Here is a 24,204-nt window from a genome sequence, read left to right on the forward strand (position 1 = left end):
CCTTTTTACAGGACTGACGATCTCCAGCAAATTACGCTAAAATAAGAGATTCTTTGGAAATTAAAAAAAAAAAGTATGATGCCAGAACATTGGATCTGTACGGAAAGGTATTGTTGTATCAACCATTTACTTATTTTATATCGCTGACGGACTTTTAAGATCAAATCTTTTCATAAACAGAAGGTTAAGGGTTCATATCAATTGTCAATCACTCTCAGAGGGGCCCGTCCTTAGGATCATGGCCTGACGGCCCTGGACGAAAATCAACCAATGGATTTCCTTGACGTCATGTGATCTCGAACACGTGACCAATATTTCTAGTAACATTTCAAATGCTGTGATAAGCACTCAACGTTTTCCAAAATAAATTAAAAGCAACTTTGTATCATAAGATGTATATTTTGCAACTCGATATGTTGTTTAATTTTAACAATTAATATTCTTTTTAAAAAATCGTTTCTTTTCATATTCGTATTTGTAAGAATGTAATTCACATGGTCTGGTGATGCTGTTACATTTTTTTTTTCGATACGACATCTTCGTTCGAATTCACATCAATATGAACAAACATAGAAAATATATCTTTGCGGTTTATTTATTCACTTTATAAAAAGATTCTAAGAAGATTTTTTTTTGTATGATTTCAAGCATTTATTTTTTTTAGATCCAATTTGCATTTGAACGTTGCCAGAAACGTCTTTCAAACGCCAACCTAATTTCGTTCTTATCAGTTGTTTTCCCCTGAATCACATAATAACAAAGGTAAAGCGTATGGGCAGCGGAAAGGGCAAAAAATACATTTTTACAAAATCAACGATAAACTAAATTCAGCAATCTAAAATAATATTATCAATGACCATAAATGCAAAACCAACAGTCTTCTTTGCAAAATAAATGTACATAAAAATCAACCAAAGGTGTTTAAATACAAATCAAACACAAAAAGTAAAACCAACAGACATAAATGTAAAACAAACATACATCAACATGAAACAAGCGGACGCACAAATAAACGCCAGGTGGCGTTTTTTGGGAAGCAATATACGTCATCGATTATTGGAATCCGGGATGGTTCGCACCTATTCTGTTTCGCCCTGAGATGTTTCCCACGTCAATGTTTCGCACCTGCCTCGGAGCAAAACATCTGACTGTATTCTAATGTAATGTAATGGAGTTTTGATGTAATTAGAAATGTACATGTATATATAGTTAGCATAGATCTATTTTGGGGATCATTTAATTACATAAATTACCGGTATCTGCTTGAACTTTACATTACCCAACTGCATCCACTATTTAATTATTTCCATTCCCATTTATTTATTATGATTTATTTAAAATTATAAATAATATTTTAATGACCTGTTTATACTCGTACATTTGTTCCAAATTTCATATTCGGATATATAATCAATTATTGTACAGTCTTATATAAAAAAAAAAAAGTCATTTATTTGTTACCCATAAACATGATGATATACAAATATCTGAAGGAAAAAACATTTTTAAAATGCTACAAGACATATGTACATTGTGAATTAAAATTAAGTGCATGTATCAGAATACTTCAAGTTTATCGACACATGGGCTTCGGAACCAGGGGGGGGGGGGCTTTTTGCAAAGTTAGACCTAACCATTAGGCACATAAAAGAATAGACGATTCAGCCCCCCCCCCCCCCCCCACACACACTTTTTCTCGCAGGAAATATAATTGTTCCTTAATGTACCTTGAAAGATTGAGAAGTTGGAGTCTTAGGCAAACTAGCACCACCCCCCCCCCCACCACCACGGATTAAGATTTTCATGATTAGGGGGGAAATAATTTTTAATGTAGGTTAGATTTTTCTTTTGGAAGTATAGGTTTACCCCCCCCCCCATCACCCCCCCTCCCCCACGGATTAGGATTTTTATGATTTTGGGAATTAGGTTTTTTCTCTCAATATTTCTGAGGATCAGTCTAGCCTCCCCCCTCCCCCCCCCCCCCCCCCACTTACAATTGAAATGAATACTGCCATGCCTTAAATTTTCTTCAAACTACTTGTACAGGCAATGCATAAGACTGTAGGAAAATAAATCAAACTTCGTTATAGAAAACATTGTATGCATTAATTAATGCATATTTTGATGATAACAATTTAAACAAAATGTTTATTTTATGACTTTCCGTTTCCGTCAGGCTAAGGCACATCTATAGAGATATTTATAGCAAACCAAATTTTCACGCCTCTATTCACGTACAATTTGTCAGTCATTTGTTGCATTTCGTATCACTTTAATTTTACTGGGTGGAAGTAATGCAAAATTTACAACTTGACATCTTTGTAAATTTTGTATTTTCTGCCATCCGGTAAATAAACAATTTATAGAATAAAAAAATGTCGGATAGAAATAATTTTTTTAACGAGTTTGACTTTTGCCATAAGAATAAGACTGGTAATAGGCGTAGTTTAAAAAATGGATACAGGGGAGGGGGGTGGGTAATGTAAAGTTCAAGCTGATAATTTTTGTAATTAAATGATCCCCAAAACAGAGCTATGCTAACAATATAATATTTTACATTTGTAATTAGATGCAACATTCCCAAATTTTTCATTATAAAAATACAGGTAATTCTCAAGTGAAAGACAGGCTATAAATGTTATTACAACACAGTTCACACCTCTTGTTCTGAACCATATAAAACGACATGGCTTAATAAAATTAGTAAATAAAAATCCTAATCAAGCAAGAACGCTCTCTAGGCCGTGCATGCATAAAGACAAGCACTGTTTCAATAGTTAAAAAAACATATTTCAATTCTTGTATAGGTAATAATTAATTTCAGAGGAATTATGATAGGAGAAAAATATCTAAATACAGTGAGATGTTTCGCTCCGAGGCAGTTGCGAAACATCTCAGGGCGAAACGAAATAGGTGCGAACCATCCCGGATTCCAATAATCGATGACGTATATTGCTTCCCAAAAAACGCCACCTGGCGTTTATTTGTGCGTCCGCTTGTTTCATGTTGATGTATGTTTGTTTTACATTTATGTCTGTTGGTTTTACTTTTTGTGTTTGATTTGTATTTAAACACCTTTGGTTGATTTTTATGTACATTTATTTTGCAAAGAAGACTGTTGGTTTTGCATTTATGGTCATTGATAATATTATTTTAGATTGCTGAATTTAGTTTATCGTTGATTTTGTAAAAATGTATTTTTTGCCCTTTCCGCTGCCCATAAAAGCGGATTTACGAATCTATTAATCAAAATGAAACATTGAACATAAATAACGGTGTTTGATTCCGTTTAAAACTTTAGGATGACGGTCGTATTTAGAGCTTAAAGACAATGGAATTTAAATAACAATAGATAGAGCATCAATAGTTTTAAACAAATATAAACGGACTCTATATTTCCAGAATCAAACATAATCATACAAATACTGAGATATACTAGTATAGCTTTGGTTTATTAGGTCACTTTTCTTTGGTTAATGCAAGGGTTAAATGGAGTATAAAAATTGATGATTGAATGGTTAAACAAATTCATTTTTGTCGCGTAAAATATACTTGCTTTTGGCACAATATGACGCGCAAAAAATTGATGCGATTTCTACGATTACTGTACTAATAAGACCGCAGTTTAAATCGCACTGTGGTTCGTACGAACGTAACATATTTGATATATACATGTACTTACATTTTCACATTGATGATATAATTCTGGTTGTAACATGTTACTAGAATTTGATTGATATTCCTATTTTCCCATTACGACGATTCACGATTGAAATCGCAGTCTTGATCGTAGAGATCATGGTAATCAAGCCAGATCTCGCCAGATCTTAAGGACTGTCGCTGCAATCATGTTAATTGTAGAAAATTGTTGGACTGTCAAAAAATCTTCTACGATCAACACGATTAATTTTTACTAAGTACTAAGTAATTATTCGTGATCATCATATCATCGTATCAGATCGTACTTAGTCGTTACCAATCGCAACAAATCGCATTTAATCGTGATTTTCTTCCACCTTGTTCGTAAAAGGAAACGCCATCATCAAGCCCCGTCGCTAGAAAACATTGGTTCCTGATGAACGTATTGTAACGTATGAGAATAAATCTATATTCTTATTGAATGAACTCTACAAAATTGTTAGAACTTTCCTATATTTCAGATATGGGCAGGTAGCAACAGCGAGGACTGGGGAGGGGTATGCATCCCCTTTTAGTGCAAATCAGCTTCATTTAACATTCTACTTCCGATAAGTTGGCTTGCCGTGACTAAATTTTGCGATCAAAAATAATCTTAAACAAATAATTCGGAGATTTAAAGTGCATGCAGGTGCTTTGCGCGAGAACAAATTAAAGCTGGTTATATATTGAAAGTAATGCTGTCAATTAAGTCACCGTGCACATATTCACTTGGTATTACTGTTTTATCATTTATAATGTTTCATCTATCTATCTATCTATTAATTTTTAGACCGTCCCCCTCAACCAACCCTAAATCCGAGCATGGCAAAAAATCTTTACAGTTAATATATTACAGAAACATATTGACTCATTGACTCAGCACAAGAATAAAATAAACAAAACACTTTTTAAGACTTTTGTAATCAAAATTTATATACACATACATTTTTACATTACAACTGTTGATATTAGCCATGAAATTATTTGTCGGATTGATTAAGATTTAACACGGTTTAAATTAAAAAACATAAGTTAATAATACATTGTAATGGCATTTCCTTCAGTAAGATAATGTATGAGTCTTTTCTGTAGAATACTAATGCATGTATTCTATTTAATTCCGAAGAACTTCTTCATGCGGTCCCTGAGGGTCCGGCGTCGCGGCTTTTCCTGGTCATTGGCCGTGTCTTTGTCCTGGAAAATTAGAAAAACACGACTGAACAAAACGTATCTCATATTCATCACCAATTCAATGGTATGGGACCCGATATTGTGCCACAATAAACAAAAAAAAATCAAATGTAATTTCATAAATAGTTTCTTTCCCAAAATTGTCATCTAGCAACTTAGCACTGGATTGGCGGGTCCACTACGAATCTGTAAGTCATGAGTTCTTTACTCGAGTTAAGATGAGTTAAATTTTTACCATTCCCAAAAAATTTTGAATTAAATATTGAAAAATTTGAAAATTATAAAACCTGTGAAAGTATTTTAATTATAATATACTCTAATCACATTAGTACCCATACAAACTTAAATCACTAAACCATTTCACTATCTCAAAGACACAGATATCAAACATGCGCACCATTGATGGGATTGCTGAATCGGGGAGGCAATGAAGGCTTTCATCATCTTTGTTGACGGCAATGAGATTCTGATCTCTATTTGTATCTGGTTCACTCGCATACTACGTAAAATGAAATAAAATATTTCATTAGTTACAACCATGTTACATATATATTCGACCATTAAAACCATCAAAATTACAAATGATAATGAAAGTTGTACCTCTGGGGAGATATTGAAGTAGTCAACGCCGAACAGGAAAAGCTTCCGTGGAACAAATTCCTCGTCCACATCCGGTTTTTCCAGTATGTGATCCTTTAAAACAGGCAACAATCAAACGACTATCATTTTTAAGTAAACACTATGTATATGTATATACAAGGGTATATAATTGCTACTATTGATTTATCTAAAGGATAAGGAATCATTCTTTGAGTATTATGCCTACTTTATGATAGATTTGATTACGCTTCGACAGAAATTATCGCCTCATAATATTCAACGAACGATCCCTTATTACAGTGTGCATATATTTTCATCAATTGTACGATGAAATAATAAAATTTCAAAATATTCATCCAATTTTGATTATGCATTTTAAATATTAATGATTACTTTAAAATATGCAAACCCCGCTTGCACCTCAAAAATGCTTCATTTCCATTATCCTAGAAAAAGGTAAATGTATCTTACCAACACTTTTTCGTAGCCTAAAGTTCCGCTCTGGATTTGAGGTAATTGTTGTCTGTTTCTAATTTCTCTCTGTAAAAAGATAATAAATTCAGTAAGTTTTTTTTCTAATTTGATATATACATTTTAGCGATTACGATTTTAGAAATTTTTAGAGATTCATAACGGAAAATGTTGGGATTTTTTTCTTTAATCATTAGCTGTGTATTGAAACCTGACAAGCTAGAGGGCGCATTTTAAATCAGAAGTCTTGGGATTTTTTCATTCTGTTGTATAAACAGCGTATGTACGCTATGGTATTCATGAATAACAAGTTAGTTAAAAAATGTGCTGCATAAATATCTTTGGCTATAGTAATATATAGGCTTAGCAAAATATAGTAATAACTTCCATTTACCATTATCTCCATCCAAATAACAGCCCTCTTTTTCTTTGCTTCGGCCATTCTCGTAAATCTCAACTGAAAAGAAAAAAAATTGATTAAAGTTTTAATCCTGAAACATTTGTCATAATTTTAACATCCAAACTTTTTATCTAGAAAAGATCCTTCTCATCCTAAAAATTGACAAATTTTTACCTGCCAATAGCAAAAACAAAAAGGGGGGGGGGGGAGGGGAGGGAATCAAAGTGTTTTGATTGATTCGGATTTATTTTCAGCGATAAATTCAATCTTCTACTCTTCTGTATGACATATTGTTGTTTACTTACCATCACCTCCGTCAAAATATTGGCTCTTATTTTCTTCATTTTTTCTTTTTTCTCTACTCTTGTCTAAAAGAGGGGAACATTTCATGATTTCCTTACACAATTGTTTGAACTGGGTAACTTAAAGATCATTTTGAAAATTTTTTGCCTGCCATTAGCAAAAAAAAAAAATCAACGTGTTTTGTTTATTCAGTTTTATTTTCAGCGATAAATTTACTATTATTCTTCTCTTCTGTATGACATATTGTTGTTTACTTACCATCATCTCCGTCAAAATATTGGCTCTTATTTTCTTCATTTTGTCTTTTTGCTCTACTCTTGTCTAAAAGAGAGAAACATTCATGATATAAATCTTATTCTTACACAAATTTTTTAACTGGGTAACTTAAAGATCATTCTGAAACGTGCAAAGTACATTTATTATTACCATCAATATCCTACTGGAATTTTTTTGCAAACACCATATTTCCGAAGTTAAAAACTTTTTTTCCTAATACTCTGATCATAAAAAATCCTCATACATGTACCTTAATTTTAAGAAAATAATTCTGCTTTTATATCTATTCTGATTAGGTTTGAATGTTATTTTTCAATGTACTCAAAGAATAAGCATGACCCTTTTTAAACAACATTAAAATATCGATAAAATGTTGAACACTTTGCAAATAGAAATTTCATCGCCTAAAAGTAAAACATCTTTTAGTGACAACTTAATACACTGCATGTATTTTATAGTACACAACTTTTAATACACCGACTTGGTTTACAAAAGATGCGGTTGATTGATTGATTTGTTCATTTCATAATTAAAGGACACTTACAACCAGTTCTTCGTGAACAGCAGCAAGGTTGGTATTATGTTGACGAAGATTGTTCTGAAAATAAAAATACGGCATTAAATGAAATACAGGTTACATAATTATAGAAGATTCTTACTGTATCATCATGTTCATCGCCAGACTTACAAATCTGACCATCAACAGATATAATCTTACCATCATCATCTTTGCCACGACCGGGTTTCTGCGTCTCATTGTATTTTTCTGTAAAAAAACACACACACACACCATAAAACAATTAGTTGTGCATTTACGGAAAAAAAGTGTTTAAATTTATTTTACTTTAAAAAAAAATCAAAACAGAAAACAATTCATGTCTTACCACCAACTGCACGAAGATCTTGTGCAAAAGTATCTCTTTTCTTGTCTTTTTCTATGAAAAATACAATCAATATACTAGTGCCAATTAACATCAAATAATAATAATATAACGTATTTTATATTTCCCGGTACGTTGCTCGCGCATGTTAATAGTTAGAGGGGGTCGGATCCATACTCTAATGGATAACAATTAAGTCAAGAAAATGTGCTGTATAAATATATATTGGGACAAAATATAGAAATAACTTGTATTTACCATCATCTCCATCCAAGTTACGTCCTTCGTTTTCTTTTCTTCGGCCATTCTCTTAAATACCATCTAAAAAAAAACCCACATCGACATTTGATTTAAATATTAATCCTAAAATGACAATTTTTCATCTGAAAATAGTAAAAACAATTAATTGACTGTGCTTTTATTAATTCGATTTTATTTTCAGCGGTAAACTGGATCTGATATAATGTTGAATATTAACCAATATCTCCGTCAAAATATTGGCTCTTATTTTATTCATTTCGGGTTTTTTTTCTTTACTCTTTTCTAAAAAAAATATTAATTAGAGGAACATTCATGATTTAAATGTGATCCGTACACAAATGAATGTCGAAACAGGGTAACTTAAAGATCATTCTGAAAGGTGTAAAGTACTTGTATAATGACTATCAATTCATGCTGGACCTTCCTTTTTTGTTCACAACAAATTTTCCCTTTTGTAAAACCTTTTCCTAATACTAGATCATAAAAAAAACCCTCATACCTTAATTTTCCTTAAAAATTTATTTTAAGAAAAAACATTTTTCTTCTCAAACAATTGTAAAATATCGATAAAATATCGATCGAACATTTTTGCAAATAAAAACATGATCGGCCATAAGTAAAATATCTTTCCGTGACGACCTAGTGAACAGCATGCGTTGTATATCACAAACTTTCGAGACACAGACTTTATGTATGATACATGCGGTTAATTAATAGGTTTATCTATTGATTGACGACTGATTGATACATCGATTATTTGATTTGATTGATTTATTCATTATATAACTAATGGAAACTTACACTCAGTTCCTCGTGAACGGCAGCTAGTTTGGCATTCTGCTGACGGAGATCGTTCTGAAACAAAATACGACATTAAATAAAACACTGGTTACATAATAGAGTACCATTGTGTTCATCGCCAGACTTACAAATCTGACCATCAACAAAAATAATCTTACCATCATCATCTTTGCCACGACCGGGTTTCTGCGTCTCATTACATTTTTCTGAAAAAACCACACACACACACCATAAAACATTTAGTTATGTCTTTACGAAAAAAACGTGTTTAAATTTATTTTACTTAAAAACCAGAAAGCAATTCAAGTCTTACCACCAACTGCACGAAGATATTGTGCAAAAGTGTCCCCTTTCTCGCCATTTTCTAAAAAAAACACCAATCAATATATCAGTGCCAATTAACTTCCAATAATGAAATTACGTGTATTTTATTTCCCCGGTACGTTGCTTGCGCGGGTCTAGTTCGAGGGGGATGGGGTCGGGTCCGTACCCCTAGTGAAAAATTCAAATTTACCAAGTTTACATAGTTAATTGACTATATAAAGAGGCCTAAGAACACCGCCCACCTCCCCAGTAAACAAAAATTATCTCTCAGACATCCGCCCCTCTCACACAGGAAACAGTTCTGGATCCGCGCATGCATTGCATTGCGTCGAAAGTTGAATTAGGGCGAATGTCGTGCAGTCATTTTACACACTAAATAATAAATGTAAGATCTCAATAATTACCTGTTTTTCTATGAAAACCATCATCTTCATTTCATTATGTCTCTGAAAAAATGGGACAATGTAATAATTCTAAGTCTTCAAAATTGATATTTGTTATTTACATGTTACCCATTGCCACATGAATTTCACACATTAACTTACATTGTACTTCAATGATTTAAGTAAGAAATGTTGAACATATATAAATAACTAGTTCAAAAGTCACAAGCGAATACCATACCTCGATCTTTGCCACAGCTTCTTTGTATAAATTCTGGTCTCTTTGCCCAATGCTAGCCTAATTTTAATTAAACGAAACAGTTATACAAGTTTTACACAGGATGCTGTTAGATAATGCTTTACATCATCATCAATATTTGCTTGCTATTTACCTTTTATTTTATAACATCATGAGATATCTAGAGTGTCCCCATTTTTTTCACGCTAAATTATCATATTTACCAACAATTCCTTCAGGACTTTCTCCATTATTTCTTTCTGCCGTTTTTCTTGTATCTGTTTGATAGAATAAAAAAAGGGTTTCTTAATAGAATTCATTAATTTAATATTTGATAGTATCCCTAAATTTAGGAAATGAATTTGCAGAAATGACCTATTTAATTTGTTCAACGCTGTTATTATTTGAATCCAAACTAAATAACATATGTGTTATCTCAATAATTACCTGTGCTTCTATGAAAGCCAGCATCTTCATTTCAATATGTCTCTGAAAAAATGGGACAATTAAAAAATTCTGAGTCTTCAAAATTGTTATTTGTTATTAACATGTTACCAATTGCAATATGAATTTCACACATTACCTTACTTCAATGATTTAATAACATATATACATACCTCGATTTTTGCTACGGCTTCTTTGCATAAATTCTGGTCTCTTGTTGCCAGCCTAGCCTTTAAATAAAACGATACAGGTATACAAGTTTTACAAAGGATGCAGTTAGATTATACTTTTTATCAATATTAGCTTACTATTTACTTTTTATCATATTTTACTGAGTACCATGAGAGATCTAGATTTTCCCATTTATGGGGCACAGTAAATTATCATAATTACCATCAATTCTTTATGAACTTTCTCCATTTCTTTCTGTCGTTTTTCGTGTTTCTGTTAGATAGAATAAAAAAAGTTTCTTTAACGAATTAATTGATTTAATATTTGATATGATCTTAATTTCAGGACATGGATTTGCATAGCTGCAATAATGTAGCCCTCTCCGATTTTTTATATCTGATGTCAGGCACGTAGCATCGTTTTTGAAAGTGGGGGGGCCAGACCCATCCAAAAATTTTTATAAGCAAAAGAAAAAAAAAGGGAAATTTAAAGTTTCCAAAAATCTTCAAAATCCTAATCCGTGGGGGGGGGGGGGGGGGGGGGGGGGGGGGGCGACTCAACTATACACTATACTTCCAAAAAAGATTTCTTCCCTACCAAAATTTTTTTTCCCTCCAAATCATGAAATTCCTAATCCGTGGGGGGGGGGGGGGGGGTAATATTCAATTTGACTACTCATTTCCTTTTTTTCATATCAATTTTTTACTAACTTCAAAAAAGTGGGGGGGCCAACTCCATTATAATTCATTTTTTTATATGTAAATTTTAAAAAATTTATTGCTGCGAGAAAAAGTGGGGGGGCCAGGCCCCCCCTGGCCCCCCCTGATGCTACGTGCCTGGATGTTTACTAGATAGCCCTCTCCCCAAAAAAAAACATCGGGAGAGGGCTACATTATTGCAGCTAGGATTTGCAGAAATGATTCATTCAATTTGTTCATCGCTTAATCGAGTATATATTATTTGAATCCACACTAAATAATATATGATTGTAAGATCTCAATAATTACCTGTGTTTCCAGGAAAGCCAGCAATTTAATTTCATTACGTTTCTGAAAAATTGGACAATTTATTAATTTTAAGCCTTCAAAATTGACAGTTATATTTAACATGTTACCCATTGCCACATAAATTTCACACATTAACTTACTTCAATGAAGTAAGAAATGTTGAACATGTTCAACAAGTTATCTGTGAGCCAATGCTCACCAGTGATACCCCCGCTCTCAGGTAAATATGCAAAATAAGCAAAGTCGTCATTTAACAGGAAGTTGACGTCCTATTGGGACAAAAATATATCCCACGATATGGCATGCCTTAACAAATAGTGGGTTAAAATTTCAATCATCTGCAATAAATAGTTTCTGAGAAATATTCAACGAAAATTTGTTTGAAAATGTTGGCTAAAAATAACCAAAGTCGTCATTTAACAGGAAGTTGAGGTCCGAATGGTACAAAAATAAATCTCACGATATGGCATGCCTAAACAAATAGTGTGAAAAATGTTCAAGCATCTGCAATGAATAGTTGCTGAGAAAAATGCGACAGAAATTTTTGTTACGGACAGACAGACAGACAGACAAGGGTAAAACAGTATACCCCCTTCTCCTTCGTAGCGGGGGTATAATAATTACATGTTGTTCAAAAGTCGCAAGCGAATACCATACCTCAATCTTTGCTACAGCTTCTCTGTATAAATTCTGGTCTCTTCGCCCAATGCTAGCCTTTAATTGAACGAAACAGATATACAAGTTTTACACAGGATGCTGTTAGATAATGCTTTACATCAATATTTGCTTGTTATTTACTTTTTATCTTATATTGTCATGAGAGATCTAGATTTTCCCTATTTTTTAATGTAAATTACATGTATCATATTTACCATCAATTCCTTATGGACTTTTTCCATTTCTTTCTGTCGTTTTTCGCGTTTCTGTTTGATAAAAAAAAAAAAAAAGTTTCTTAAAAAATGCATTGTTTGATATTTGATAGTATCCCTAGTTTCAGGTCATGGATTTGCAGAAATTACCTATTTAATTTGTTCAACGTTTTATCAAGTGTATATTACTAGTATTTGAATCCACACTAAATAATATTTGTAAGATCGCAATAATTACCTGTGTTTCTATGAAAGCCCGCATCTTAATTTCATTCAGTCTCTGAAAAAATGGGACAATTTAATAACTCCGAGTCTTCAAAATTGTCATTAATATTTACAATGTTACCCATTGCCTCCTGAATTTTACACATTAACTTACTTAAATGGTTTAAGTAAAAAATGTTGAACTTCTACAAATAACTAGTTCAAAAGTCACAAACGAATACCATACCTCGATCTTTGCCACGGCTTCTTTGCATAAATTCTGGTCTCTTTGCGCAAGCCTAGCCTTTTAATTAAACGATACAGGTATACAAGTTTTACACAGGATGCTGTTAGATAATGCTTTTTATCAATATTTGCTAGCTATATACTTTTTATTTTTTATAATCATGAGAAATCTAGATTTTCCCAATTTTTTGGCACTGTAAATTATCATATTTACCATCAATTCCTTATGGACTTTCTCCATTATTTCCTTCTGCCGTTTTTCGTGAATCTGTTTGATAGAATAAAAAGAAACGTTTCTTTAAAAATGCATTATTTGATAGTTGATAGTATCCCTTATTTCAGGACATGGATTTGCGAAATAATCTATATAATCTGTTCAACGCTTAATCAAATGTATATTATTTGAATATAAAAGAATCATGATCATTTTAATGCTTGTATTTATTAATATCTCAGACGTAATTTTCATGCCTTAAACAAAAAAATCAGCATTTTAACTCAATAGAAATACTAGTACAATGTACAACTTCATGTTGAGTAGGGATTTACATAGAAAAAGATATACATTGTCCTAATTAATTTGAGTGTCAGTAAATTTGTCAACCAGAACACCTACATACCATGAACTTATGAGTTCCATCTTCCAAAATCAACTTCTGATCCATGCCCTCAACCTAGGAGAGAATAGAATACTTTTAAAAGAATGAAAATCAAAATTGTGTCAAAGTAAATGTAGTGGCGAAAAGAACTTAATATTTTTAAACACGTATCAATAGTTTAAGCGATGCTTAACTTAAAAAGCGCTGCTAGAATCCTGTGTTGTTGCTTTGATGCAACATGCCCGTCTTCCGTGTAAAATTAATAAAAGTTGGAAATAATTATAGAGAACTGGGCGAGTTACTATGTTATATTCACATTCATTGTTTTGTGGAAACCGCGGGATAGCGTTGTTCTATTTTCTTTTTCTATTAAGGAATATGTGAGCTATTGTATATGCAAAGATCCAGACATTTTTCGAAGGGGGGGGGGGGGGGGAATTTGCAGGCATGCTGGCATAAAGTACGTCATTATCTCAAGTTTAACTCACGGCCTTGAGTCCACATAGGTTGGAGAGAAATATACATATTGGGGGGGGGGGGGTGATTTGCGATGTTGGAAATACATGAAGGCTTTGTAGCAAAGTTAACGCACTTTGAAAAAAATCTATTTTTTGCTGTAAAAAATAAATCAGTGTGTACCGTAAGTGTCAGTTAAAAGTTGCAAGATTTTTTTCAGAGGAAGGGGGGGGGGGTCTGGGAGTGGTCGCTTTGAGACCGCAAGTGTAATCAAAAGGTCCTGGGGGCGAAACCTTCATAAGCTTTTTTCTAATTTTGTCTAGATTTTTAAGAGTAAAAGGAACCATGAAATTAACCTCAATATTTCGTTATATACTAACAATAAACGGTTTTATTTCATTAAAAAAAATTGTCTAATATACTACACTACGTTGGGTGGAAGATTATCCGTCAAATCCTCAAAAAGACACAGGGACTTCCTTTTGATTAAAAAAAAACTATTGGTTCACACGCTCATTGTTTCCCTTAAAATCTTTTATCGTTTATCATTGATAAAATCTGTTTAGAGCATACTTCGTTTTCCCTCTCCTCTTCCTCCTCTGCCGCCTGAACAGCCTCTGCCCAGCTATAATCAAATCTGAGGATGTCCAGTTTTTCATCCTAAGAATAGACGGTTCTTCTATTTATGAACATGTTTGATACTGTTTCAATCATACTACGTTTGTGTTCGTAATCAAGAAAAATGATTACTAAGGTTTCATTAACATTCAAGGGTATCAATTTTCATGGATAAAGTGAAAATCACAGTTTCAAGGATACGTAAATTCGTGGCCAATGACCCTATCAATACAAATTGTTAGTACTTCACGTCAATGAACATTTAATTTCATGGGTAAACTTAACAACGAAATCCACGAAAATTGGTATTCAACGAATATTGTTGAAACCACAGTACAATTTCTTGTCGCGCATATCAAATAATCAAAGTGTTAAAATGCCAATATTTTCAGGAACACATTAATTGCTTTGTAACTTGTTTTTTTACTCACCACGGTCCTGACTGGCTCGTCTCCAAAATCTAGTATGATGCTGTAATCCATTCTGTTTAATCTGCAAGACAGTACTGTCCTTAATGTTTGGATGATGCTAATTAAAATCAGATCAAAGCAAACTCGATCCGCTCATGCACATAGCAACTTTGTGTATAGATGCAATCATTGTGACGTCGAATCATTGACTTTACTATGACGTCACTTGCATTGTGTACACGTATGAATTCAGAATTTCGGATACACGGCTATCTTTAGGCTATACGATTATAGTGTTTTTTAAAGATAATCTTTATTCAATTAAATTATATTTTTAGTTATTAGTTCGTGTATAAATATTATTTATTTGATTTATAAATGTAACATGTAACTGCTTATAATTCAGATGAATTTTAGCAAATAAACAATACAATACAATATACAATTTAAAGTGTCTATAATTATGCTGTCGAATTCAAAAGACAAGTACACTGTAATTAATTTGTTGTACAGTACGTCCGTTGCACGATAATCGTAAAACATAAATACGGTTCTTACGAGCGTTGCACATTGCGAGTGGCAACCCGTCTCCAACCAGAATTGTTCGTGATACCTACGACTGGCACGTCAAACGTCCGTTTGCCTTACTTTGCACTTTCAATTTTTTTCTACACGATTTTTAACGCTACGATCAGCCATGGGAGCCACACTGGCAAATCCCGTTGCACACGCACGATCACCAAACACGTACGGCAAGTTGTGACAGAGGATTAAGCTAACCTAAGCTATTTACCTTGTACCTAACGACTTGACTAATATGTCAAGTAATATGATAAATAATATGTCTATTCATGACATGCATTGGTGTATATATATAGGAAATTAAACTAACAGCGCTAAAATGTGCATGTGTTTCCAACAATCAGAATTTAAGAACAAATCTAAGAAAAAAGAAAAATACTTACTCATTTACACTGCCTCTCCTTTGTTTGGTTGTAAGGGAAATATGATTGGTTTCGTCATCAATCAAATGACGTCATAATCCACCTCCTGTTTGATTGGTACCTGAAATAAAAGTAATGTCAGTCATACGAAAACTAGTTAGATTATATTAAGATGGGAACTTAAAATGTTCATTTTTTTTTTTTTGGCTTTTAAGATGGGGACTTAAAATGATCAGATGCCATTTTTATAAATATGAAGCTCCAAAAAGAAATTAAAACTAAAAGGTGGCATGGGAATTGATTATTTTAAAAAAATTACAGTTTGAACAATGATTTGATAATGATTTTAATACAGTATGAAGTTGTACACATGTAAAGAGTACAAGATTTATATCAAAATCACAGCCTTGCTTTACTGTTGGCTTCACATGCCAAAGCATAATAAAAAAAAATCCCAAAAGCATTAGTTAAGATTGTTACAGAAAGTTGGAGTAATCAAATTCAAACGCAAATAGAAAAATATTAGTAATGGCATTTTCCCAAAACTGTGCATACAAACAGACAATCACATAAACCTTATCTTTCCTGTAAAAGTAAAATAATAGTAGGGATCATATGTCAATATTATGAGATATGGCATAAAGTAAGCAGGTTTTAGGCAAAAGTTGGAGTTAATCCTTTTTTGACATCTATGAAATATAATCTAAATATGCCAAAATATGTCGATAGAAATATTTGAAAAAATTCAAGTATGTTTTTCGAAACAACATGAAGATATCGTAAGCACAAACGACATTGTAACTGAAAGTTTGATTTGCATTGAAAATAAGGAAGCTAAAGTAACATTACTCTAAAACTATTGAGATATGAAAAATGTTCATTTTCTTCTTGAAAACCTTCCGCCACAATATACAGTCCCTTAGTAAACTCTCTAAATATGTCATTTCCTTTTAACAACTGTATTCAATATAGTTTATTTTGCGTTGTAAAATATGGATAAGAGAATGTTTAATATATATAATGCAAAATTTTCAGACTAGATGTTACCCAAAATGGGTACCCCCAAAAACAGAGGAACGAACCTCTCTAACGTCATATCAGTAATTGTTCTGAAAGATTCCGTTGGTATATATAAAATCCTCTGAAAAGAAATCAGAATGTAGAACAGGGTAATACAACCAAAGGCACTGTGGGAAAAAGTTTATAGACATACGGGCGGACGGACGACGGAAAAAAAGTGATCAGAGAAACTCATTTGATTTTTGGTCTAGGTGAGCGAAAAAAAATGGTTGATGTAACGACTTCAACAAAGTAAGCAATCTACGAGGTTTAGTACACCAGGAGTTTATTTCATTTAGCTTAAAATCCGATGCACATTACAATTGAACAGTTAAAAAGATTCGTTAAGTGCAGCGTATTCATTTTCAACAATGTTTTAAAAACCGTTAACACGTAAACCTTTTTGTTAAAATAAAGATATATATTTACCCCCCCCCCCATCAACATAAATATTTATATATTAAGAATAAAATTGCACCTATTTAAAAAGTATAATATAGTTAAAAGAAAAAGGGAATATGGCGTTCCCCAAAATCTTCAAAATCCTAATCCGGGAGGGGGGGGGGGGCGTATATAACTTCAATTTCAATCCTAATTTCATTATTTTCATATCAATTTTTTACATCCTCCCAAAAAAGTGGGGGGGGGGGGGGCACCTCCATAATAATTCAATTTTTTATATGTGAATTTTAAAAAATTTGTTCCTGCGAGAAAAAGTAGGGGGGGGGGGGAGCCCCCCTGGACCCCGTGATGCTACGTGCCTGCGTAAGGCCTATTAGCCTCTTAATTGTTTTTCAAAACCTTTTTTATTGTTACATGTATTATCGTTGATCAAATTACAATTCATATTACACAAGAAAACAGATTTTTTTTTATTAATGATAGGCTTATGCAAGTTTTCTTTGCTTATTTCGTGACTATAAAATGTACAAAACCTTACAAATATTTTCACTTCGTTGATTAGACGATACTTATTTTAAACGTTTATGTGCTCTTGATTTTCGGGTTCCATCTTACCCATTTTGCGATTGGCTAATCTCTTTAATGTTGACCAATGAAAAATTGTGATCTATATTTGATTTGTCATTACTTTCAAAATGGCGAGTGGATCAGAAGGGAATCGCTTTAGCAGGTATTTTTTAATGATTTTACTTAAAATGAAGAAATGACATCAAATCTAAACAACAATACAATTGTATTGAAATGATTATTTAAACAATACAATGCTTTCTTTGGTGATTCATGCGTGATATGAAGGTGGCGACATTGAAGAAAAAATACATAAACCGCATATGCGGGTTATCTAATTTATTTCTGTAATTTTTTTTTTCATAACCCGCGTGAATCATCAAAGAAAGCATTGTATTGTTTATATTTACATCTTTCTTTTAACAAATTAATAAATTCATTGTAAAAAAAATAAGTAAAATTCACTGAATTACTGAATGTAAATTAGAATGTTACCTTAAAGAGACAACCAAATTGTCTCCTATGGGAATTTGAGTCGGACATATGATTTTTTCGTGCAGTCTGTGATTTTTCTTAGGTCACTGTAGGTTTCGACCAATCGATAAATATGGCGTGTAGATTTCAGTCAAGTCAGTTTCTACATATATAGAGATTTGAATTAGCTATAAGTTTCCATAAGAAATAGAGGTAATCATAATCAGTAGATGTAAATATAGTCTTTTTAAACCGTGTGAAGTTACATCTATTCAATTTCTTTTTATAATCAACTTCCAAGTGATTAGTTAAGATTTTCATTCTTCAACTTCAACTTATAAAACCTATGTTTCGAGAATTTTTGTTATCTTCTAGTGAAGCTGTTCAGATTGAAAATCTTCATTTGAGTTTAAAACGAAGAACCAAGAGAAAACTAGCAGACCGTGATACAGATGGGGATTCACAAGATTCCAGAGACAGAGATGCTTTCTTTGAGAGAGTCCAAACATTCTCAGTATCCTTTTATTTAATGCACAATGTCAAAGTGTAACACCATGGGTTGCCATTTTTGGAGAACAAGACATTGATTTCAAGTCAAGTACCACATTAAGCAATACTGACTATATGTTAAGCACAGTTAATAAGTAACACCTGGTACCTTGAACTTTCATCACTTATCTCATAACTAGATAGGGATATTTGATTATTTAATAATCAGTTGTCAATGGCTTTGTTCTACTCAGCTTTCCACACATGGGTACACAGAGGATTGAAAACTTTGGTTAAGGGGTTATGTGAAAATTTGGTGATATTAATCCAAAAAGAGAGTTTCTTTAACTGGTCCATATCATTACATGGTTTGGAAAGCCCCCAGCACTGTCGCCATTGCAGTGTGCCAAATATGGCTGGATTAACTTAGAATCAGACATGCTTCAATGTCGTATGTGTCGAGCAGTGATTTGTGCAATGTTACCTGTCAACTCGGATCCAAAAATCTGTGAGTTATTTGTTTTTGTTTTGTAAACTCTAATCAATTTTTACAATCGATAAATTTATCATGCTTTTACCAAAAAATATAACAAACCCCAGCAATTTTAAAGCATTTTAATTCAATTTACAAAAAAAATAACTTTCAGATCAAATGTGTGTCAAAAAATTGACAGAAAAACTGAAGTCTGGTCATGAGCAGGCCTGCAAATGGAGGTCAAACCCAACCCCAGGTAAGAAGAATCCATAAACAGAATTGCTGTGAAATTGTTCATATTTTTTAAGTATATGTACTAGTACATGTATAAAACTGGGATGTGACAGTTTACACTTCATAATTAAGCTGTTTCATTCAAGTTTTTAAAAATATGAATGTAGTAGCTGTTGCATTTATTCCCTGTAATTTTCAAGATAAGGTCCCTAAGCAATTCTTCTCCAAATATCTTGAGAGCAGTTTAGAAATTCTATATTTACTGATACTTAGTACAGAAAATAAGACAAAGTGTTTTCTTAAGTAACAATACTACAAATTTTGTTAATTCTATAAAATTGATGTACATGTGTGCTAATCATTTAGTTAGCAAATGTGTAAGGTTTTTACATTTTGGTAATGCAAACACTATATTCTCTTATAACCAACCAATCCATTACAGATTCCCTTATCAGAGTTCCAACTCATGATAAAGTTGAGGTAACTGAAGAATTTAACCAAAGACTGCAAAGTCTTTTGTCTTGTGAAAATCGGCTTCCTTACTTAAACACAGCAAGTGCTGAGTCACAGGTTAGACAACTGTTATAAAAAAAAATATGTTGTTCAAACAGAGTATTGCAGTAATTCTTTGTGTAAAAAATTGAGAAATTTTGAATTCTTATCCCATAATGATTCTGTTGCCTGAATAATTTGGAAAGATGCTGTACATCTGGTATTTTTTAGCTAATTTCACATGAATTTTGCAAAAATGTGAACGCACAGAAAAAACTTAAGTTATTATATATGTGCCATAAAAAAACTTTAAAAACTACAAAAAATTCTTGCACCAAAAAATTGTTGAAGATTTACAAGATTTGCTGCATGCAAAAAAACTCAGACATATGGTAATTTTTTCTGCTTTGCCAAGTAGCCCAAAAACATCTCAATAATTCAAGCTGCAAATTGCTTTTTTGGTTGCAGGGGATCACAGATTCCACTCTGAGTGTCCTTACAGAGTATCTTTTGAACAAAACCAGTGACAGGGACCCTGAGGTTGTGAAGAGGGCCGCACTCATTTCTCTGTGTGGATGGAAAATCAGGTCGGAAAAAACATTTAAATAAAGTTTTGTTTGACACTGGATATCAGTAATTGTAGATGAGAGTTACCTTTGTCATTTTTCAGCATAAATTTGACTCATTACTTTTTTAGAATAGAGTTAGATGATAAACATTTCAACTGAATTAAAACTACCGGTAGATATTTCTCATTCCCTTATTTTGGTGTGTTGCTGTCACTCGCTGAAAATTTGAAAACCTACTTTTGAGTTAAGGAGTTTCTATTTCCATTTGATATTTGATCTCAATATATTGCAGGTCTGACAATACAGAAGATATCATGTCTTGTGATTTTTGTCAGAGGACTATAGGCTTGTGGAATTATAAATCTCCCCATTGGCATGAAACACATCAAAACAGTGAGAGTGGCATTACAAAAGACTTGGAGGATACTGTGAGAGAAGAGGTTGTAACAGAAGAAATACAAAATGCTGAAAAAGTGCCCAATGGCAGTGCAATTGTAGAGAATGATCAAAATGGACATGAAAATCTGGTTGATGATCAGATATCTGATGATGGGCAAAATTCTAGTGCTAAAGTAACTGACACAGTCTCAGAGAAGGAGATGCAGGTTTCAGGAAATGGTGCAATCTTGAGTGGTAGTGAAAATGAAAGTTTGGGGAAGGACAGTGAGGAAACAAAGGCACCTAACATAGAGAAACCTTCAGACCAAACAGAGAATATTTGTGAGATGGTCAGTGAAACGAGAAAATCAGTTGAACTTGATGGTGTTCAGAATGGTGCCAAAGAATCCAAAGAGACAGATGAACACGACAGTGGGACTAATGGCGTTGATGCCACAGATGGCACAAGTCCATCAAAGGTTGCTGGAGAAGACTCAGATGCAGACGAGAAGAATAAAGAAAATGAAGATGAAGCAGGTGAAAACAGTTGTTCAGAGACAAAAGATAAGGGAAAAGAACACAGTCCTGAAATATCTACAGTCAAGTCCAATGGTCATCGAGAAGAGGAAACAAAAGAAAATAATCCAAGGGAACAGTCATGTGAAGTTTCCAGGTCTCAAGATAGGGCACCCCCCGCAGTCACAAACTCCACTCAGGATACAACAGCAGGGGAGCAGGGGAGGAAAAGAATGAAACTGGTAAGAGCTGATGGCCTTCTGATTCTTTTATCATGTTTGTTAGAATATGTGGTGGATATCACTGATGAAATTTTGATAACACACTGGATAGCTGCAGAACTGTAGCTCTTCAGCCAAAAAAAAATTCGAATGGTCCCCCATCTGAATTTTTTTTTGAGTGGAGAGCAACAGTTCTGCAGCTGTACACTTCAATGATTAATCTTCTGACAATGAATTTTTGCATATTTTGAATTTAGGCAACAATTGTGCATCTTAGGTGGATAGAGAGAGTGATTGATAATGTCAGAATATCCCAGGACTTGTAATGGAATATAAATAGTCTTTTTATACAAATTTTATGTTTCACATTCCTGGACTTTGGCTTGGGGTTAGAAAACATAACTATCATTAACTGTCTGATTAAAGAGTTGGATCCCATCACAAGTAATCCAACATGTGTACAGTGTATTTTTCTTTTAAAGAAACTATTGGAGTGTTAAAGGGATAGTTAGAATATATCCATATGACATGTATTTTGTATTAAAATGATACTAGTCAAGCAAGTTTCTCAAGGCTAAAATATTGCATGTCATTACAGAATTACTGGTAATGCATGCATGTCATCAACACTGTATTGTGCCTCAAAATTTATTGCAATGCTTGGTTATACTTACTTTAACTAATTTACTTTAATCTTTTCAATGTTAGGAAGAAAAAGACAGTTTTGATCCGTTGGCAGAACATCGAACATGGTGTTCATGGTTACAGAAGTCTTGCGACACGAGTCCATGGAAACAGTCGGGAAGTGAAGTAGTTATACCATGGAAGAAGATACTGTATATAGTGTGTCCCACACTGAAGGATGACCAAGCCAACTCATTGTCTCTAAGTTCTCATTACAAACAGGTACATGTCAATGGTTTGATTACTGTATACAGGTTTATTTTTGCATCATGTTATTTTCTCTTTCTTCACTTGCAAATGATCTCCCCTCGTCGTGAATTCGCCCTGACGAAGTAGTGATTAAAGAGAGATAATTTTAGATATTGACTTATCTTGATAAGCTCCTCCCTTAGAAAATGCGGTAGTGATTACTGCTGCCTGGGGTTTGAATTGCCTGCTGACAACAAGGGTGAAAGAAGTGAAAATAAAACTGGTGTAAATATTTCCCTGTACATACAGTATAACTTCTATTGCCTGCAATACAATTGTATTTGTTGAATTACAGAATTTATTTGTTCTTTATAGGTATCCCCCGTTGCAGCTTTTGGAAGGGTTTGCAGGATACTTAACGACTGGACCGGTGGAAATTCTAAAGACTGAACCAATCTGTTTAAAATTCTCAATTTAAACATGACAATGTAATGCGAGAAGACAGTTCTGTAACAAAATATCAACTAGATCTATTTCTTTTTGGTGCAATGATGTTGTTTTTGTTATTCTGAATAAAATCTTTGTAGCTAAAGTGAAGGTTGTTTTTGTCAACTGATGGGAAAAAAAGAAGAAAAAAAATTGCTTTATCAAATTCTGGAAATTTGTAAGGGAAGAGTGTCCAGTTGATAGCTACACAATGACATACAGAGACATTTTACATTGAATATTTGCATGGCAAAATCAAAAACATTATGGTCACAAATTAAGATGATCATGTAAATAGAATAAAAAGATGTCCTTTTACCTCTCGAAAAACAAAATGCTATACCCTCAGCATCATTGTCAGTGTCCCAGTTAGGTTGAAGTTTTGGGTGCAGGTTTCTCTCCTGTTCTTTAGGATAAATAATTTATCAATGGCGACCAAAGTAATTATTTGTTTTAAAAAATTAAAAAGAATATACTTGCTTTTTAATGACCCATTGTATTATCAAGATTGTCTACTTCATCGTAGTTAATAAAATATTCCTGAGATCATGAGACTGAACAGTCATTGATCCATCATTTCAAACTTTAGCATACTTAAAATATTTGTATTTTATAAATATTTTTATCTTCTTCTATGCTGACAATCAAAAAAATAAATATAACATTTTTTTTTAAAAGTCATTAAAAGGAAATCGTCGCATTTCAGGATATTAGTATTTCGGGAAATTAGTAAAACCCATCCGGAAATAATTTTTCCGTCCAAACTAAATAGAAAACCAAAAGCAAAGCATAACACGCTGAAATTGTCATATGCGTAAGTTAATGTGTTTGTTGTTTGTGTCTTTATGAATTATGAATAATTATACATGTATAGAAACAAGATTTAATGGAACATTTAATAATTGTTATGGTGGAAAAAAAATCCGATATCACCAAAATCATGGCATGATCACAAACATTGCGTAGAATTTACTCGAATTCTCTCAGCATTGTAATGTTCAGTAACAATTTAATAAAAATTGTAATCATTTAAGACAAGTAATAAGAACTTTAAAATAATGAACGTTGCTGTAGCAACATTAAGTGCGATGGTGCCCACAAGGATGGCCTGCACAATACTGGAGGAATATTTACACAATTTAAATATGATTATGATTATTTTAGTTACATTTCTGTTCTCTTTAAATTTTTATT

General features: G+C 32.9%; 3 protein-coding genes across 4 annotated transcripts; 1 reads left to right on the top strand and 2 right to left on the bottom strand.

Annotated features, from left to right (window-relative positions):
• Positions 1–4,611: 4,611 nt before the first annotated feature.
• On the bottom strand, positions 4,612–6,978 carry LOC136275773 (uncharacterized). Its single transcript, XM_066085711.1, has 7 exons — positions 6,902–6,978; positions 6,646–6,708; positions 6,335–6,397; positions 5,941–6,009; positions 5,470–5,562; positions 5,267–5,368; positions 4,612–4,872 (listed from the first exon to the last, which is right to left on the bottom strand). The coding sequence occupies exons 1-7, from the start codon at positions 6,938–6,940 to the stop codon at positions 4,789–4,791; spliced, it is 513 nt and encodes a 170-aa protein (XP_065941783.1). The 5' UTR covers positions 6,941–6,978; the 3' UTR covers positions 4,612–4,788.
• Positions 6,979–7,363: 385 nt separating this feature from the next.
• On the bottom strand, positions 7,364–15,909 carry LOC105337229 (meiosis-specific nuclear structural protein 1). 2 transcript variants are annotated; one of them, XM_066085712.1, is made up of 23 exons: positions 15,797–15,909; positions 14,853–14,913; positions 14,377–14,463; positions 13,369–13,422; positions 12,963–13,016; positions 12,750–12,806; positions 12,537–12,578; positions 12,302–12,352; positions 12,087–12,143; positions 11,430–11,471; positions 10,645–10,695; positions 10,425–10,481; positions 10,255–10,296; positions 10,032–10,085; positions 9,811–9,867; positions 9,591–9,632; positions 9,176–9,226; positions 9,021–9,068; positions 8,863–8,916; positions 8,059–8,121; positions 7,804–7,854; positions 7,638–7,685; positions 7,364–7,517 (listed from the first exon to the last, which is right to left on the bottom strand). In XM_066085712.1, the coding sequence occupies exons 2-23, from the start codon at positions 14,901–14,903 to the stop codon at positions 7,449–7,451; spliced, it is 1,182 nt and encodes a 393-aa protein (XP_065941784.1). In that variant the 5' UTR covers positions 14,904–14,913; positions 15,797–15,909; the 3' UTR covers positions 7,364–7,448. The 2 variants fall into 2 exon arrangements, with proteins under 2 accessions (XP_065941784.1, XP_065941785.1); XM_066085713.1 differs by lacking the exon at positions 15,797–15,909 and having other exon boundaries at positions 14,853–15,000.
• Positions 15,910–17,877: 1,968 nt separating this feature from the next.
• On the top strand, positions 17,878–23,121 carry LOC105337309 (uncharacterized). Its single transcript, XM_011442020.4, has 9 exons — positions 17,878–17,966; positions 18,653–18,791; positions 19,124–19,274; positions 19,414–19,497; positions 19,918–20,045; positions 20,436–20,554; positions 20,829–21,672; positions 22,360–22,557; positions 22,900–23,121. Exons 1-9 carry the CDS (start codon positions 17,932–17,934, stop codon positions 22,972–22,974), a joined length of 1,773 nt encoding a protein of 590 aa, XP_011440322.3. The 5' UTR covers positions 17,878–17,931; the 3' UTR covers positions 22,975–23,121.
• The last annotated feature ends 1,083 nt before the right edge of the window (positions 23,122–24,204 follow it).

Source organism: Magallana gigas, chromosome 5, assembly GCF_963853765.1.
Source record: "Magallana gigas chromosome 5, xbMagGiga1.1, whole genome shotgun sequence".
Taxonomy (NCBI): Eukaryota; Metazoa; Mollusca; class Bivalvia; order Ostreida; family Ostreidae; genus Magallana; species Magallana gigas.

Bases quoted from the DNA above. Each gene is read 5' to 3' on its own strand.
- LOC136275773 (XM_066085711.1), bottom strand. From the start codon at position 6,940: ATGAAGAAAATAAGAGCCAATATTTTGACGGAGATGATG. The intron at 6,398-6,645 runs GTAAGTAAACAA...TTTTCTTTTCAG, and splicing joins ATATTTTGACGGAGGTGATG to TTGAGATTTACGAGAATGGC. The intron at 5,563-5,940 runs GTAAGATACATT...CCTGTTTTAAAG, and splicing joins TAGGCTACGAAAAAGTGTTG to GATCACATACTGGAAAAACC.
- LOC105337309 (XM_011442020.4), top strand. From the start codon at position 17,932: ATGGCGAGTGGATCAGAAGGGAATCGCTTTAGCAG. The intron at 17,967-18,652 runs GTATTTTTTAAT...GTTATCTTCTAG, and splicing joins GAAGGGAATCGCTTTAGCAG to TGAAGCTGTTCAGATTGAAA. The intron at 22,558-22,899 runs GTACATGTCAAT...TGTTCTTTATAG, and splicing joins TAAGTTCTCATTACAAACAG to GTATCCCCCGTTGCAGCTTT.
- LOC105337229 (XM_066085712.1), bottom strand. From the start codon at position 14,903: ATGGATTACAGCATCATACTAGATTTTGGAGACGAGCCAGTCAGGACC. The intron at 13,423-14,376 runs GTATGCTCTAAA...ATTCTCTCCTAG, and splicing joins AAGAGGAGAGGGAAAACGAA to GTTGAGGGCATGGATCAGAA. The intron at 9,868-10,031 runs GTAAATATGATA...AATTAAAATTAG, and splicing joins AAGTCCTGAAGGAATTGTTG to GCTAGCATTGGGCAAAGAGA.